Below are 17,093 nucleotides of genomic sequence, written 5' to 3' on the forward strand. Positions count from 1 at the left end.
GGGGCACGAACCCGTGTCCCCTGCATCGGCAGGTGGGCTCTCAACCACTGCGCCACCAGGGAAGCCCAATACACTCTTTTTTTAAAAAAGTCACATTTGTTTCATTCTAATGACTTTTACAATATGGAATCTTATCAATTAAAAATTTAATAGGAAAAATACCGGTCTTCTTCTGATAGTACTTTAAAATAGAAATGCATGTGAATCCATAACCATATAGTTTCACCGGCTAGTTTTACCAACTGATGTAAGTCTCTTGACTGATGTTTATATAATTATTTATGTCAAAGTTTTAAAAAATATACACTTAAATTTGTTTAAACTTACTTTTAGATAATTGTAGGTTCACATACAGTTCTAAGAAGTAATACAGAGAGATCCTGTGTGCCCTTTGCCTGGTTTTCCCTAATGATAACATCTAACAAAACTGTAGCACCATATCACAACCAAGAAATTAACAGTGATACAATCCACTCATTTTATTTAGATTTCCCGAGTTTTACATGTACGTGTTTTGTTCTATGCATTTTTATCCCACGTGTATGTTTGTGTATCCACCACCACAGTTAAGATGTGGAACAGTCCCATCACCACACGGATCCCTGTAATTGCCTTTGTAATATACACCTTCCTTCTCACCCCTCACTCCCTCTTTGTCTCTGACTTTCACAGACTCATCGGTTTTCCATCTCTAGAATTTTGTCATTTCAAGAATGTTAAATGAATGGGATTGTGTAGTACGTAACCTTTAGGAATTGCTGGTTTTTTTTCTTTTTTTCTTTTTTTTTTACTAAACATAATTCCCTTGAGTTTCATCCAACTTATTTGTGTTAACAGTTTTTTATTGCTGAGTGGTATTCCATGGATACTGGTATACCACAGTTTGTTTAACTATTCCCCCATTGGACGACATCTGGCTTATTTCCAGTTCTTGGCTGTTATGAATAAAGCATCTGTGAATGCTTGTGTACAGGTTTTTTTGTGTGAACATAAGTTTTTCTCTGGGATAATTGCCCAAGAATGCAATTACTAGGTTATATGGTAATTGCACCTTTAGTTGGGAAAGAACTTGCCAAACGGTAATATTTTCTAAGGTGGTTGTACCTTTTTACATTCCCACCAGCAGTGTGAATGAGAGATTCGCTTTCCCCACATCCTCACCAGCACAGTATTGTCATTATTTTTATGTCCTATGAGATGATACAGTCTGATATGAATATTAATCAAATGGATAATTTAATGAGTTGTGGACATTAATCAATGTATAATGTAGCTAACATTATCTCCAATAAAAAGTAGTAATTAAATAGATCAAGTGTTATGAAATTGAATAAAATGTACTTCTAATATACTTTGAATATTAATACTTAATCAAGAAGTTAGCTCCTACTTTTAATTTTACCATTAAAGTAAGTAGGAAGAAGGCAGGTGTTACTATGTCCAAGTTTTTTTTTGTTTTTTTTTTTTAACATCTTTACTGGGGTATAATTGCTTTACAATGGTGTGTTAGTTTCTGCTTTATAACAACTATGTCCAAGTTTAAAGATTTTAGAGACCGATGATTTGCCTAATACCACTTCACAATTTGTTAACATTCTTTTTCCTTATTACTTTTCCTTTTCCTTACTACTTTTCTTTGATAGGAATGCTTGAACCTATCAGACTTGATTTTTTTTCAATCTCAGAAATAGAATGAAAAGAGAACTTCCTGATGTGATGGAAGCTGAACAAGAAAGAAAGGAAGGAGAAAAGGAGTCTAGGAGGATGCATTAATAGCAGGAGGCTGGGCTGCTGGTCAGAATGTGATGTACTCATGGCCTTCTAAAGAGGAGAAAGAGGGTAGTGAAGGGACTTTGAGCCACACTATTGGGATTCATAATTTGGACAGTACTTCTAGTTTAACTTGTTAGTTTCTTTTGCTCTGTAAACATATTTTTATTTCCTGTCTTGTCCACTTTAAGCCTGTTTATAACGGTTGTGTGATAGTACTGTCAGTTGCAGCCTCTCTTAGAGTTGCCTTTGGAGCATGAAAATACATTTCCTTTTTGATTGTTGTAACCCACCTTAATATAGGTAACATTTTCTGAGCCCTTACTGTGAACCAGGCACTGAACTCTTTATTTAGCTTATTTAATCATAGTGACAACTCTGTGTAAAGAATTACCCCCAAATTTAGCAGCTTAAAGAATGAACATTTATTATTTCAGTTTCTAAGGGTTAGGAATCTAGGATGCTTAGCTAGGTGCATCTAGTTCAGGATCTCTCATGAGGGTGGACTCGAAACATTTTTTTTCCCTGTGCTCTACAGTAGGTCCTTGTCGGTTATCTATTTTAAATATACTAGTGTGTACATGTCCCAAACTCCCAATCTATTCCCCACCACCACCACCCTTTCCCCCTGGTAACCATAAGTTCATTCTCTAAGTCTGTGAGTTTGTTTTGTAAGTTCATTTGTATCTTTTTTTTTTAAGGTTCTGCATATAAGTGGTATCATATGATATTTGTCTTTCTCTGACTTACTTTGCTTAGTATGATAATCTCCAGGTCCATCCATGTTGCTGCAAATGGCATTATTTCATTCTTTTTAATGGCTGAGTAATATTCCATTGTATATATGTACCACATCTTCTTTATCCATTCATCTGTCGATGGACATTTAGGTAGCCTCCATGTCTTGGTGATTGTAAACAGCGAACAGTGAACATTGAGGTGCATGTATCCTTTTGAACCATGGTTTTCTCTGGATATATACTGTGTATATGTGTGTGTGTGTGTGTGTGTGTGTGTGTGTGTTTGTGTTTGTGTGTATATATACACATACTGTGGAGTGGGATTGCTGGATCATATGGTAGCTCTTTTTTTAGTTTTTTAAGGAACCTCCATACTGTTTCCATAGTGGTTGTACCAATTTACGTTCCCACCAACAGTGTAGGAGGGTTCCCTTTTCTCCACATCTCCCACATTTATTGTTTGTAGACTTTTTGATGATGGCCATTCTGACTGGTGTGAGGTGATATCTCATTGTAGTTTTGATTTGCATTTATCTAATACTTAGCGATGTTGAGCATCTTTTCACTTGCCTCCTGGCCATCTGTATGTCTTCTTTGGAGAAATGTCTGTTTAGGCCTTCTGCCCATTTTTTCATTGGGTTCTTTGTTTGTTTGTTTGTTTTTTGATATTGAGCTGCATGACCTGTTTGCAAATTTTGGATATTAATCCCTTGTCAGTCCCATCCTTTGCAAATATTTTCTCCCATTCTGTAGATTGTCTTTTCGTTTTGTTTATGGTTTCCTTTGGTGTGCAAAAGCTTTTGAGTTTAATTAGGTCCCATTTGTTTATTTTTGTCTTTATTTCCATTACCCTAGGAGACGGATCAAAAAAGATTTTGTTGTGATTTATGTCAAAGAGCGTTCTGCCTATGTTTTCTTCTGAGAGTTTTATAGGATCTGGTCTTACATTTAGGTCTTTAATCCATTTTGAGTTTATTTTTGTGTATGCTGTTAAAGAATGTTCTAATTTCATTCTTTTACATGTAACTGTCCAGTTTTCCCACACCATTTATCAAAGAGACTGTCTTTTCTCCATTGTATAGTCTTGCCTCCTTTGTTGTAGATTAATTGACCCTATGTGCATGGGTTTATTTCTGGGCTTTCTATCCTGTTCCACTGATATATATGTCAGTTTTTATGCCAGTACCATACTCTTTTGATGAATGTAGCTTTGTAGTATAGTCTGAAGTCAGCCTGATTCCTCCAGTTCCGGTTTTCTTTCTCAAGATTGCTTTGCCTAATCGGAGTCTTCTGTATCTCCATTACAAATTTTAAGATTTTCTTTTTTTGTCCTAGTTCTGTTAAAAAAAATATGCCATAGTAATTTGATAGAGATTGCATTGACTTTGTAGATTGCCTTGGGTAGTATAGTCATTTTGACAATATTGATTCTTCGAATCCAAGAACATGGTATATCTTTCCATCTGTTTGTATCATCTTCTATTTCTTTCATCAGCATCTTATAGTTTTCAGTGTACAGGTGTTTTGCCTCCTTAGGTAAATTTATTCCTAGGTATTTTATTCTTTTTGATGTGCTGGTAAAGGGAATTGTTTCTTTAATTTCTCTTTCTGAACTTTCATTGTTAGTGTATAAAAATGCAGTAGGTTTCTGTGTATTAATTTTGTATCTTGCAACTTTACTGAATTCATTGATGAGCTCTAGTAGTTTTCTGGTAGCATCTTTAGAATTTTCTATGTATAGTATCATGTCATCTGCAGACAATGACAGTTTTACTTCTTCTTTTCCAATTTGGATTTCTTGTATTTCTTCTTCTTTTCTGACTGCCATGGCTAGGACTTCCAAAACTATGTTGAATAGAAGTGGCAAGAGTGGACATCCTTGTCTTGTTCCTGATCTTAGAGGAAATACTTTGAGCTTTTCACTGTTGAGCATGTTGTTAGCTGTGGGTTAGTCATATATGGCTGTTATTATGTTGAGGTATGTTCCATCTATGCCCACTTTCTGGAGCGTTTTTTATCACAAATTGATGTTGAATTTTGTCAAAAGCCTTTTCTGCATCTATTGAGATGATCATATATATGGTTTTTATTCTTCAATTTGTTGATGTGGTGTATCACACTGATTGATTTGCAGACAATGAAAAAATCCTTGCACCACTGGAATAAATCCTACTTGACCATGGTGTATGCCCCTTTTAGTGTGCTGTTGAATTCGGTTTGCTAGTATTTTGTTGAAGATTTTTGGGTCTGTGTTCATCAGTGATGTTGGCCTGTAATTTTCTTTTTTTTGTGGTATCTTTGTCTGGTTTTGGTATCAGGGTGATGGTGGCCTCAAAAAATGAGTTTGGGAGTGTTCCTTCCTCTGCAAGTTTTTGGAAGAGTTCCAGAAGGATAGGTGTTAACTCTTTTCTAAATGTTTGATAGAATTCACCTGTGAAACCATCAGGTCCTGGACTTTTGTTTGTTGGAAGTTTTTAAATCATAGTTTCAATTTTAGTATTTGTGATTGGTCTGTTCATATTCTCTAGTTCTTCCTGGTTCAGTCTTGGGAGATTGTACCTTCCTCAGAATTTGTCCATTTCTTCTAGGTAGTCCACTTTATTGGCATATAGTTGCTTGTAGTAGTCTCTTATAATCCTTTGTATTTCTGTGGTGTCCGTTGTAACTTCTCCTTTTTCATTTCTCATTTTATTGATTTGAGCCCTCTTTCCAACCTAACCTTACACCTAGAGCAACAAAAGAAAGAAGAACAAACAAAACCCAAAGTTAGCAGAAGGAAAGAAATCATAAAAATCGGAGGAGAAATAAATGAAACAGAAACAAAACAATAGAAAAGTTCAATGAAACTAAAAGCTGGTTCTTTGAAAAGATAAACAAAATTGATAAACCTCAAGACATTTTTAGCTGGGGCTGCAGTCATCTGAAGACTTGGTTAGGGCTGGAAAATCTGCTTCCAGGACGACTTGCTTGTGTAGCTTTTGGTCCATCATCATGTAGCCCTCCCCATAGAGCTTCTTGGATATCCTCATGACATGGTGCCTGGCTTCACCCATAGTGAATGATTCAAGAGAGTTTTCTACTGAAGAAGTCACAGTGCCTTTTTTTATTTATATTTATTTTTGGCTGTGTTGGGTCCTCGTCTCTGTGCGAGGGCTCTCTCTAGTTGTGGCACGCGGGGGCCACTCTTCATCGCGGTGCGCGGGCCTCTCACTGTCGCGGCCTCTCTTGTTGCGGAGCATAGGCTCCAGATGCGCAGGCTCAGCAGTTGTGGCTCACTGGCCTAGTTGCTTCGCGGCATGTGGGATCCTCCCAGACCAGGGCTCGAACCCGTGTCCCCTGCATTGGCAGGCAGACTCTCAACCACTGCGCCACCAGGGAAGCCCATAGTGCCTTTTTTTACCCAGTTGCTAGAAGTCACACAGTGTCACTTCGGCCATATTCTTTTCATTAGAAGTGAGTCACTAAGTGAAGCCCGTGCTGAAGGGGAAAGGAATTAAGTTCTACGTTATGAATGGAGGAGTGTCAAAGATTTTCTGGACATAATTTAAAACTGCCACACCTGGGTTACCAGTGTTGTCTCGATTTTCCAGATGAGGAAACTTGTGAATGGAGAAGTTAAGTGACTGGTCCAAGGTGCATAGCTAGTTCGAGAAGTAGGGTTTAAGTCTCAGCAGCCTGGCTCATGTGACTCCTTTTCTTTGTCTTTCTTTTTTGTTTGTTTGTTTCATTTTGTTTTTACTACATATGCTTTACTGCCTTGAGTACTTCATCTCCTGAGTACACATTAAAAAGTCACAGTGACTTCACTTCTTCATACTCATTCACAACTGGATATTTATGGGTTACTTGCCTCTTTTATGCCTCACTCCTAGTACTGTGACTTAATACTTAGATTCACTCATTTCGTTCATTCTGTAGATACTTAGCATCTACTGCTAAGTACTGGGATGCTCACCACTGTCGTGTGGGGAAGAACTTTGATTTTGAAGGTGTACTGACCTAGCAGCAAAGAATTTCAAGGTGTATATTGGGTAGTTTCCCATGACTAAACATTGGGAAGCAAACATTTTTCCCATAGCCTTTTAGTTTTGCAGTTCTCACACCTTCTGTAGTTGTTAGAACTATGGTGCATTGTGGGTGGTTATTTAGAATGCATTGTGAACTAAAGTTGACAGTGGGATCAACTTCCTCAGATGGAGTTTGTCCACTACTGATATCAAAAGCAATAAATGCATTAGACCCCTGGGCAGTGTTAGGACCATAATCTTGCCCCTGCTAATTTTTTCCAGTACTTTAAGTGACTATGAAGAACCCTGTGCTATCTGCGATAGTTTTCCTCTGCAGTTTGGGAGGAGTAAAATGAAGTAAAAAAATTTTTTTTCCCCAAGAGATCTGCTTTGTAAAATGACAATCACAGTCACCCAAACTCTGCCGAAAGAGAAAGAGAGAGAGGTCTTAGAATTTTGATAATATTTCTGTATATTCTTGTCTTATATTTCATTTTGTTAGGCCATGGAATAGTCTGTATTATGGGTAGCCCAAGGGATCTTTTTGACATACAATTTTAGGGTACACTATAGGATTAAAAAACCCTAAGGGTAACTGCACTTTGGGGCATCAGAATGCAAACTTCTGTTTATAATGTACTGGATAACGTATCCAATGAAAAATCTTCATGTTTTAGCAATGTAAACAGTGCAGTGTAATTGGATAAAGAGTACGCTTCCATGGGTTAACCAGTGTTAAAACAGAATAAGCCATCAGAAAATTGACTAAAGGAACTTGGAGAATCCATGGTGGGGTGTTAAAGGGTAAAGCTTCCTACCTTTATAAGTAACTTCTTGTTGAACTCGAAGGACTTGACAACCATATATTGTGTTTGACAGCACTCAGTGAATTTCTTAATAATGTGGCTAAGTTCTCACTTGCGCGCGCGCGCACACACCCCCCCCCCCACATACATATATATATAAATCTAGTTTCCTATCTAGGCTAATTCAGACCCTGAATTCCTAATTTGCCTCTGGTACCCACCTCTCTTTGTCTCTCACAGCACTAAGAAAATTTCTTAATGAGGTTAAGCGCTTATGTGTACAGACACCTCTGCCTATACTTGGGCAGTTTCAAACCCTAGAAATTCTTGATTTGTCTTATCCTTTTAAAAATATAACAGATGTGAGGAATGGCCTAGATTAGACTTTGGTTTTAAGAAGTCCTATCAAGGTGAGATTTTGAGACCAACTGATTTTAAATTGATATTGGGTTGGACTGGGGTAATCCTCCAGAATGAAAGTAGAAGCATGGTGTACCTAGTGCTAACTTGTGGCCCAGTTCTCTGTCCATTTTCTGAGCCCTGTACATACGAGTTTATGAAACGTGATGTTTCTCTTTCTTCACTATGTTCTCCCCTGAATCTTCCTCCTTTACCTCATAAGTTAGTGGAAACTTTCTGATCACCTTGGCAAAGGGGGACCCTGGTTTCCATGGGCCTTAAATAAAGCTATCAATTTGGTTATACAGATAGGATATCCAACTGAATAGCACTTGGGGCAAACACTAGTGGATCCCTCAAAACTAGGGAGTCGTGCATTGTGGGTAATTATGTGGCTTTTTTCTTTAGAAAGGATAGAACAATTATCCATTTAAAGCTAAAACAAAGCTGGGAGTCCATAACAACAGCTTAGTGGCCCTTTTATCCTATGGTTAGTCAGTCCTTGGTGTCCGTAGCAACCTGGCCTCCTGAACCAAAACATACTTTCTCAGGCCTGAAAAGGAGCAAGTCTTTAAGTCCAGTAGGGGGCCATTGTCAGGAAAAAGGAACTTGACCACCTGTCCAATTTGAAGCCAATGCCAAGAAGAAACTGGAGCTTGACCAAAGGCTGGTCAGTTTCTGCTGAGCTGCAACCAGAATTAAATACCTGGCAGGCCATTTTAATGATTGTGGTAATCCACTTCTGTGGTGGCAAGATACGAATGGGAGGACTTCCCTGGTAGCGCAGTGGTTAAGAATCCGCCCGCTAATACATGGGACATGGGTTCGAGCCCTGGTCCGGGAAGATCCCACATGCTGCTGAGCAGCTAAGCCCGTGCACCACAACTACTGAAGCCCGTGCACTAGAGCCCGTACAGCCCGGTGGCAACAACAGAAGCCACCGCAATGAGAAGCCCATGCACCGCAACAAAGAATAGACCCTGTTCGCCGCAACTAGAGAAAGCCCGTGCACAGCAACGAAGACCCAACGCAGCCAAAAATAAACAAAATAAATAAATGTATTTTTAAAAAAAAGATACGAATGGGAAATCATAGCAGGCCAGCAAAGCCTTCTTTGGAACTGAGAGGACCAGCAGTCCTCAGTGTGGTTCAGTCTTGCAGTTTGGGTTTTCAGCTGGTGCTTATAGAATAAGCAAAGAACTAAATCTACTTACACTTTATTTAAAAAGAATAAAATAATTTATTATTATTTAACCAGAGTGTAAAACTTACAGGGCTCTGGAACACTCAGATCCCCTGCCCCAGCCTCGTGTGTTTAAACAACCCAGCTCTATGGGACTTATACTGCCACACATACGTGGAGCTCTTTTTAACTTCTCTGCCCCTGAAACCACGTTTATTTCATGGTCTCAAGAGATAAGGCACTTCTTGGATGTTGGAAAGTGAGTAGTGATTCCTCTGTTCTTGTCCTAGTGAGAAGTAGGTTGATCACAAAGCAAGAACACCCCTTTGCCTGAAGCTAGGATGAAGGCTCCTGCGCCTAGGGCCTTAGCTTAGAGTCACTAGTGCCCTTTTTTGGGTTCGATTTTATTTTTAGAGTAAGTACAAAGAAACACTCACTGACGGTCAGAATAGAAATGTGAAGCAAGTTACGTAAATGTGTATTTCTACTAGATCAAGTTTGTCCCTTTGGAGCAAGGACAGGCAGAAAATGAGAATTTCTAAGGACAAAAGTGGATGGGAAGGACCCAAGGTTTATATTTTCAAAGAAAGGAGATCTGTTTGGGCTTGTGTTTGTTCTTTTTTAAGAAATAGTTTATGCTTATAAATAGTTAAATGCCAGAGGGTACAAACATATAAAATGAAAGTTCTTTGTAATCCCACCTTCCCTCCCCATTATTAATTTAATAGTTAATGCATTATATATTCTTTTAGTACCTTTTTTTTTTTTTTTCTTTTTTTACCTGCGCATGTACTTAAAAACACTGAAAGAATTAGTGGGATTATGGGCAATTTCTGGTGTTTGCTTTTTTACTTAATAATCAGAAACCTTGTTCTATATCAGTAGATAAGGATATCTACTCACCATTTTAAATGTGCAAGAGTTTGAGCATTTTCTCAAACTTTTTGTGAATTACTCATTTACCTTTGAACTTGGACTTATTTAAGCAAACAAAAAGTACGTTTCAGTCGTCATTAGTAGAAATGTGATTTTACTGTTTCCCATGTCCTGATCGTTCTCTCCTTGTTAATAGGTGTACAGTCCTGAATTTTCTGTGGTCTGTTTATGACTTTTTATGTCTGCGATTTTTATGTGATTTCAGTCTGTTTTTCATTTTTCTCCCTTGCTTTTTGTCTCATTTCTCATCTAAATTTCTGTCTCTTACAACGTTAATTTTTTCTGACTTTTTGTCACACGAGTGTTTATCATTTGATGTTGTAACTGTACTGATATGATTGTGACTGGGAAGTATGATCACCTCATTTTGTTTGCCATGTCATCACCAGAGGCGTTGACAAGCAAACACTTACTGTTTCCCATGAATACAATGTTACTCTGCAGACTTCTAAAATCAAGGGAAAATTTTATACTGTGTGCTTAGGACTGTGCTACACACTACCCAGAAAAGCACTTTCACCCTCTAAAATGCCCACTGCAAGATCTTACCTGGGAATCCACTTGCATATGTTTCAAAAAACAGTTACACCAAAAGAATGATTTAAACATACAACACATTTGAAAGCTGCTTTTAGGAGTCTACATTTGTATGTGTGAGAATGTGGATAGGTGGAGAGAAAGTTTGCAGAGGATAGATGACCACAGAAGCACCCCCATGGGTTTTAGGATATTTCAAATAAATGATTATACAGTTATTCATGAGTCATTAGAAAATGTGAAGGTGCCTTTCCCAATCCTAGGATTTAAGAGGAACCTCAAGACGTCAGCTCATAGCAGCTAGAGATGATGTCTCAGACCTTTTTTTTACAAACGATTAAAATGTCCACAGAAAATGCCCATAGTCTTGGGACACTGTGTGTTTACTGGCTGTGGCCGCTTACTGAAAAGTGTGCATGATTATTCTCTACTGAAATTATATACTGAATTTAACAAGCATTTGTCTATTGGTTTTTATTTTAATGTCTAGATTACCTATAAGATCATGCGTGTTCTTTGTTAAAGGGAGGGCGTTTCCATTTCAGGGCCTGTTTTGGCCTTTCTGTCCAGGAAAGCCCAAGACGGACACAGTGACTTTACTTACTGACTTAGAGTTTAGAAGTCAGTCACTGAAGTGTGGCTCGTCTTTCCCCGTGGGAGCTGGCAGTGCCATTTAAGAACGCACAGCTGGTGTTATCCAAAATGTAACTGTGGCCTCTGCAGGAATGGTTGATAATGGCTGAGCCAAGAAGGCCTTTGCTCTAACTGACCCGCACAGGACGATTTCTCCTAGCATTTATTCTTTCAGTCCTGTTGGGGTAGAAATGAAGTTGGAGGTACATCCACAGAATCCATTAGCGTCCCTTTGGGACAGAGCTGTCAGCAGCTTCACATCTTGAACTTCTATGAGGCATGTTGTGTCCTTGACTGAGAAATGTGTTTCCCCATGTGTCTGATAAAGTAGACATCTGCAATGCTAAAGGCGTAGTGCCAGGCACATCTGTGTCCATAGACAATGCTGTTAGATTAAGGGTTGCCCTGGAAGACGATTGACCTGCGACAAAGTTCATTTGGCATCGTTCATTTGTTTTGGGGCGCTTTTTTCTGAGTATTTGATCATGGATCTTACATGTCTCTTAAACTTTGATCTCATTGTTTGGGTTCTAATTGTTTACTTTGTGAATGAGCTAAGCTTCCTCTTGTCACAGAAAGCTGCATATTCCTTCAGTGACAGTAAGCTCCCTGCAAGCAAGAATCAGTGTCTAGGAAAGGGAACCCTCCTGCACTGTTGGTGGGCATATACTCGGGGCTCTCTGCATGTATTTCTGCCCTCAGGCAGAGGCTGTTGCCCGGCACTGCTGGCTATCAGGGAATCCAGCAGACAGAGCAGATGTCTTTTACATGTCCACACGTGCAGTCACATGGTATTTGACTAAACCGAATGGCCAATTAAATTCAGAATTAGATTGCCTTTTTCCTCTCATCTGTTTGATTTACTATCAATCAATGTGGATTAAACAATCGATTCTCAAAAAAAAAAAAATCATGTCTAGGGACTTCCCTGGTGGTCCAGTGGCTAGGACTCCCGCTTCCACTGCCAGGGGCGTGGTTTCAATCCCTGGTTGGGAAACGAAGATCCCGCATGCCACACGGCCAAAAAAAAAAAAATCATGTCTAACCTTTGCGATTTCCATAGACATAGCAAAGGCAAAACCCAGAAGTGCTTTACTATTTAATGGCTCAGATAAAACGAGTGGTGGTGAGAAGAGTAGGGAAACTAAAATGTTTTAAAACATCCCCGTGATTTTAGGTCCCAGTTACCATAGAAAAGCATGAATTAGATATTCAGGAAGAGGGTTTTTTTTCCATTCACTATCCGTGATTTTTTTTTTTTTTAACTTAATGAAGTTTCCCAGTCTGAGGAGGTCTAGAAAGGATTCAGAACACATAGATTCCAAGCATTTGGATTTAAGAGACCTTTAGTTGTCCTCATAACTTCATAATGTAAGTATTTAAGAGTTATTTTTCCTAGCCAGTCTATCTGTTCTGTCAGAGGAGAGAATAGCTCTTCATTGAGAGATAAGATGTCTTGGCAGGTTTCTGAGACAATAATGGGCTTCACTAGATTCTAGGAAATGTAATTCGTGTCCATGTATAAATAAAGTGTCAGACATCTTAGTTGCCTCTAATTTGATGAACAAAACAGAGTGGCCTTGAGTCTCTTTTTAATGCATGGGCGAGAGGCAAATTTAGGCCTATCAGTTCAGTGGGGTTTTTTTGGTTGTTTTTTTAATGTTTAACAGGTTTTTTTTGTTGAGATACTGAGATAAGAATCTTCTAATTCTGAAATATATAAAAAAGTGTATAAACTTCACAATTTTTATTGATACAAATATTGACATTATTTATGGTTTCCTAAATAAAGTAATAAAAAAATGTAGGCTGTTCTCAGCCTAACAATGCATTTATAGTCTCTAAAACATGCTTATTATAGAAAGATAGAAAATACAAATAAGCTAATAAAAAATATCAGAGTCACTTATTAGGACTTCGCTGGAGGTCCAGTGGTTAAGACTCTGTGCTTGCATTGCAGGGGGCATGGGTTCAATCCCTGGTCGGGGAGCCAAGATCCCGCGTGCCACATGGCACAGCCAAAAAGAAAAAAGAAAAATCACTTATTATTCCACCATTCAGGACTAAGTAATGTAGATATAAACCTTTTGGCATATATATCCTACGGTGTATTTTTCCCCCTTTCCGTATACATACATGTGTTGGCTTTTTGTTCTGTAGAATAAAACTGAATGTACTTTTTCCTTGAACATAATTTTTATTGGTTGCGTAATACATTTTATGGATGTAGATGAACCTTAATTTATACCAAGTAATCTTTCATTTAACTCCCAGATTTCTATTGGTTTTTTTTTTTTTTTTTTTTTGATAAATTGTTTGACTTGCAAGCTTCTAAAGCCTTTTTCTTTAGAATAGTGCTAGGAATGATAGTTGATTTCCTGAGTTAACTCCCCAGATCCTAATTGATACCTGTCACATGGCTAAGCTTTCCTGCTGGACAAATGGTACTGTAGTGATAAAAACACAGGCTCCGCTTATCATTATTTCCATGGAACGCTGTGTAATCCATTCACCACCTGGCATAGTGCCAGGTACAATGGGCACTCAACAAAATCTGAATGAGTGGAAGCTGGGATTCCTTCTCTATCCAGGTTGTCGTGGCCGGAGCCGCCAAGTAGAACACATGGTGTTCACTTTCTGGAACGTGGGAAGAGGGATGTGGATAGCAGAGAGGGTGCGCAGGATAGCAGAATTCCCTTGTGCATGTCTTCGGCAGTTGTCAGTAATTCAGCCTTAGCAGCTTTGATAGAGAAAGTTCTGTGGAAAGAGTGTTTATCACTGGCAAAGTTGAGAGAGAAGGGGGAGGCAAAAGGTATACTGAACAACAAACTTGACCTTAATTGAAATGTATGAAACACTATACCCAACAGCAACAGAATATTCATTTATTTTACATACACACAGAACATTTATCATGTTCTAGGCTGTAAAACAAGGAATTGAAGGGCAGTTTTTTAAAAGTTGAAGCATATACCTACCATATCATCCAGCTATTCCATTTTCAGCTACTTATCCAAGAAGAAAGAAAACATATGTCCACACAAAGACCTGTACAAATCGATACATGAACGTTCATAGTCATTTTATTTGTAAAAGCCAAAAAACGAGAGATAACCCTGATGTCTCATAAACAAGTGAATGGATAAATGAACTGTGAGTGTTCATACCACAGAATACTGCTCAGAAATAAAAATAGACTATTGTTACATGCAGCACTGTGGATGAATCTCAGAATAATTATGCTAAAGTGAAAGAAGTCGGACGAAAAAGGATACCTACTTTATGGCTCCATTTGTATGAAACTTTAGAACATACATACTAATCTGTAGTGACAGAAGGCCGATGAGTGATTGCGTGGGGATGAGGATAGTAGGACAAGGTAGAAGGAAGATTAAAGGAGCATGAGATAAGGAAACTTTTTTGGGGGTGATGGATATGTTCATTATCTTGATTGCTGTGACGGTTTCACAGGTTATACATATGTCAAAACGTATTGTAAAGCAAGATGTACAGTTTATGTGTCAATTATACCTCAATAAAGCTGTCTAAGATATAAAGAAGCAAATAATAAAAAGGCACTCATGATTCTGGGGCTGTTTACTTGATCGTAGTGTTTATTGTACACCTACATGCAAATGGCATTACAACTGAGCATTGATTTTTTTTTTTTTTTTCCTTTGAGTAGTAACGTGATTTCTAATGAGAAACTCGATCATGTTGTATCAGCTTGAGTAGAGAAGAGGAATAGAAAACATGGGGGTGAAACCGAACTCATAAAAACAGAGTAGTTAGTTCCCTGGATCTGGAGGGTGAGGAAAATGGGCAGATGTTGACCTAAGGATACAGGCTTCCAGTTAGAAGCTGAGCAAGTTTTGGGGAATCTAATGCACAGTATTGTAAGTATATTTAAGGTACTGCATTATAGGTGTACTTGAAAGTCGCTGAGAGGAGCGCTTAAGTGTTCTCATCTCAAAAAGAGAAATGGTAATTTTGTGGTGTGATGGAGGCGTTAGCTAATGCTGTAGTGGTAAGCATTTTGAAATGTACATAAAAGTTTATTAGGTCAAAAAGTACATTTGAAACTTAATATTATGTGTCAACTATATCTCAAAGCTGGGGGGTGGGTCTGACTAAAGACTCACTAAAATAAGTAGAAACAAAATGTGGCAGTGATGATGATTCAGTGTTTACTCCTTGCCTATTGAATCAAGACCATATTCCTGAGCCGATGACGTCATCCCCCCTCGGTTTGATCTTCCACTACCTGTTCACTTTTGGCTCCCCTTCTCCCAGAATCCACTGCGCTGTCATCCCCCTCTTCATTGCCTTGGTTAATGCTTTTTATCTGCCTGTGCCTCTTCCCCACCTCACCTTTTTATATCTATGTGGTAAAATCCTACCTATCCTTGAAGTTTCCATTCAGATGCCCACACGTTTACTCTGATCCTCCCAGCTGGAAATGTCATCCGTGTTCTGTATTTTAGCACACATTAAGTACGTATTTTGTACCGTAGCCCTTACGGTACAGCCAAGTCTGCCCTGCTGTTTCAGAACTGAACAGACACAGGGTTATGCATTTGGCTACTATTTAGACACATTTCAATTGTTTAATAAACTTCTACATTTATTAAAATTACTGTAATTATCAATGCCAATGAGGGAAGCAATGACAAGACAAAGTAGGACAAAAAAATTGGTTCAGTTGTATTTTTGAAGCACATTCTGTGTTCATTTGATTAGAGCGGAGGGGAGTGGTAGATTTACTGTCCTCATGACATTTTTGTTTTCCTTAAGCTAATGTTTTAATTATGGACCCTCTTTTTTTTTTTTTTTTTTTTTTGCGGTACGCGGGCCTCTCACTGTTGTGGCCTCTCCCATTGAGGAGCACAGGCTCCGGACGCACAGGCTCAGCGGCCATGGCTCACGGGCCCAACCGCTCCGCGGCATGTGGGATCTTCCCGGACCGGGGCACGAACCTGCGTCCCCTGCATCGGCAGGCGGACTCTCAACCACTGCGCCACCAGGGAAGCCCTATGGACCCTCTTTTCCCTTCACATGTTTAGAACCAGGCAATGGCTAGGAAAGAAGTCAGCTTGTACGTTTAAATCTGCTAGAAGTGATTCACTCTGATGAATCACACAGGGCTACTCAAGAGTTGGCTTAATGGCATCTTAACATTAGAGCAGTCATTGTGTCATGGAAAGAGCATGAATTAGGTAGGAGTCGAGGAGTATTTGAAGAAATGTGTTTGGGGGATTTCAGGTGAGCTATTCTATGACTGTCCACTCCCATGATCACTTCTTGTATTTATCTTCTAGGTCCGGACTCTCTTTGTCAGTGGTCTCCCTCTGGATATCAAACCTCGGGAGCTGTATCTGCTTTTCAGACCATTTAAGGTACCTTTTCTATCTTTCAGAAATTGTAAAAGGAGACAAAGAGTGTGTGTATAAGCTTCCTGGGGCTTTTTGTAGAAAGAAATGAAATGTCTGTGAAAGCACTGTTTTTAAAAGGTTAGTGAGTAAAGGAGATTTGACAACTCGGTCCTAATATACATTTTCACTTTGGAAGGACTGAAACTGCCTTTTGTCCTCCCAGTAGCTAATCTGGAGAAGTCTCTTACCGAGGTGGACATGCATCTGTTTCTGTTCTACAGAACAGCTTTAGTGTCCTCCCTGTTTATCCTCTTGCCAATTAGGGGTGTTCTTCTGAGTACAGATCACCAAAAATACTATCAATGACTTATTCTGTATTTATATTTCAAATGCAGTAAAAGTCAAGCCCTACCCCAAGGAGGTTCCTTATCAGTTGAAATACTGCTGTTAATACTATTGTTTGGAGACATAATAGGTTAAGTAGGCTTTTATGAACTAGACTAGGAACCTAACTAACACCATTATTTTTGCCATGGGCAAAATGTCCAAAGTTGCAAAAACAGTAAAACAAAATTTTAAAGAATTGCTCGGTATGAGTTGAGGGAAATCTTTCCTGTTGCTTCGTGAAATATTTAATGCAAGTTGTCTGTCCATTGTGACTATCAAGATAAAACTATTTTAGAGATAATGAATGTAGCTGGGATTGAAAA

At 38.7% G+C, this 17,093-nt stretch overlaps 1 protein-coding gene across 2 annotated transcripts in view; it reads left to right on the forward strand.

The window, feature by feature from the left end:
• The window catches only part of RBPMS (RNA binding protein, mRNA processing factor), a 189,095-nt gene that overhangs the window by 63,059 nt on the left and 108,943 nt on the right, over nucleotides 1-17,093 (forward strand). For both annotated transcript variants that reach the window (XM_089903741.1, XM_022571143.2), the window contains exon 2: nucleotides 16,330-16,407. In XM_089903741.1, the coding sequence (XP_089759867.1) occupies nucleotides 16,330-16,407 (78 nt within the window). The remainder of the gene's footprint in view (nucleotides 1-16,329; nucleotides 16,408-17,093) is intronic.

This window comes from Delphinapterus leucas, chromosome 21 (genome assembly GCF_059928025.1).
Source record: "Delphinapterus leucas isolate spDelLeu-1000000601 "Yukka" chromosome 21, BTC_Dleu_Yukka2, whole genome shotgun sequence".
Lineage (NCBI taxonomy): Eukaryota > Metazoa > Chordata > Mammalia > Artiodactyla > Monodontidae > Delphinapterus > Delphinapterus leucas.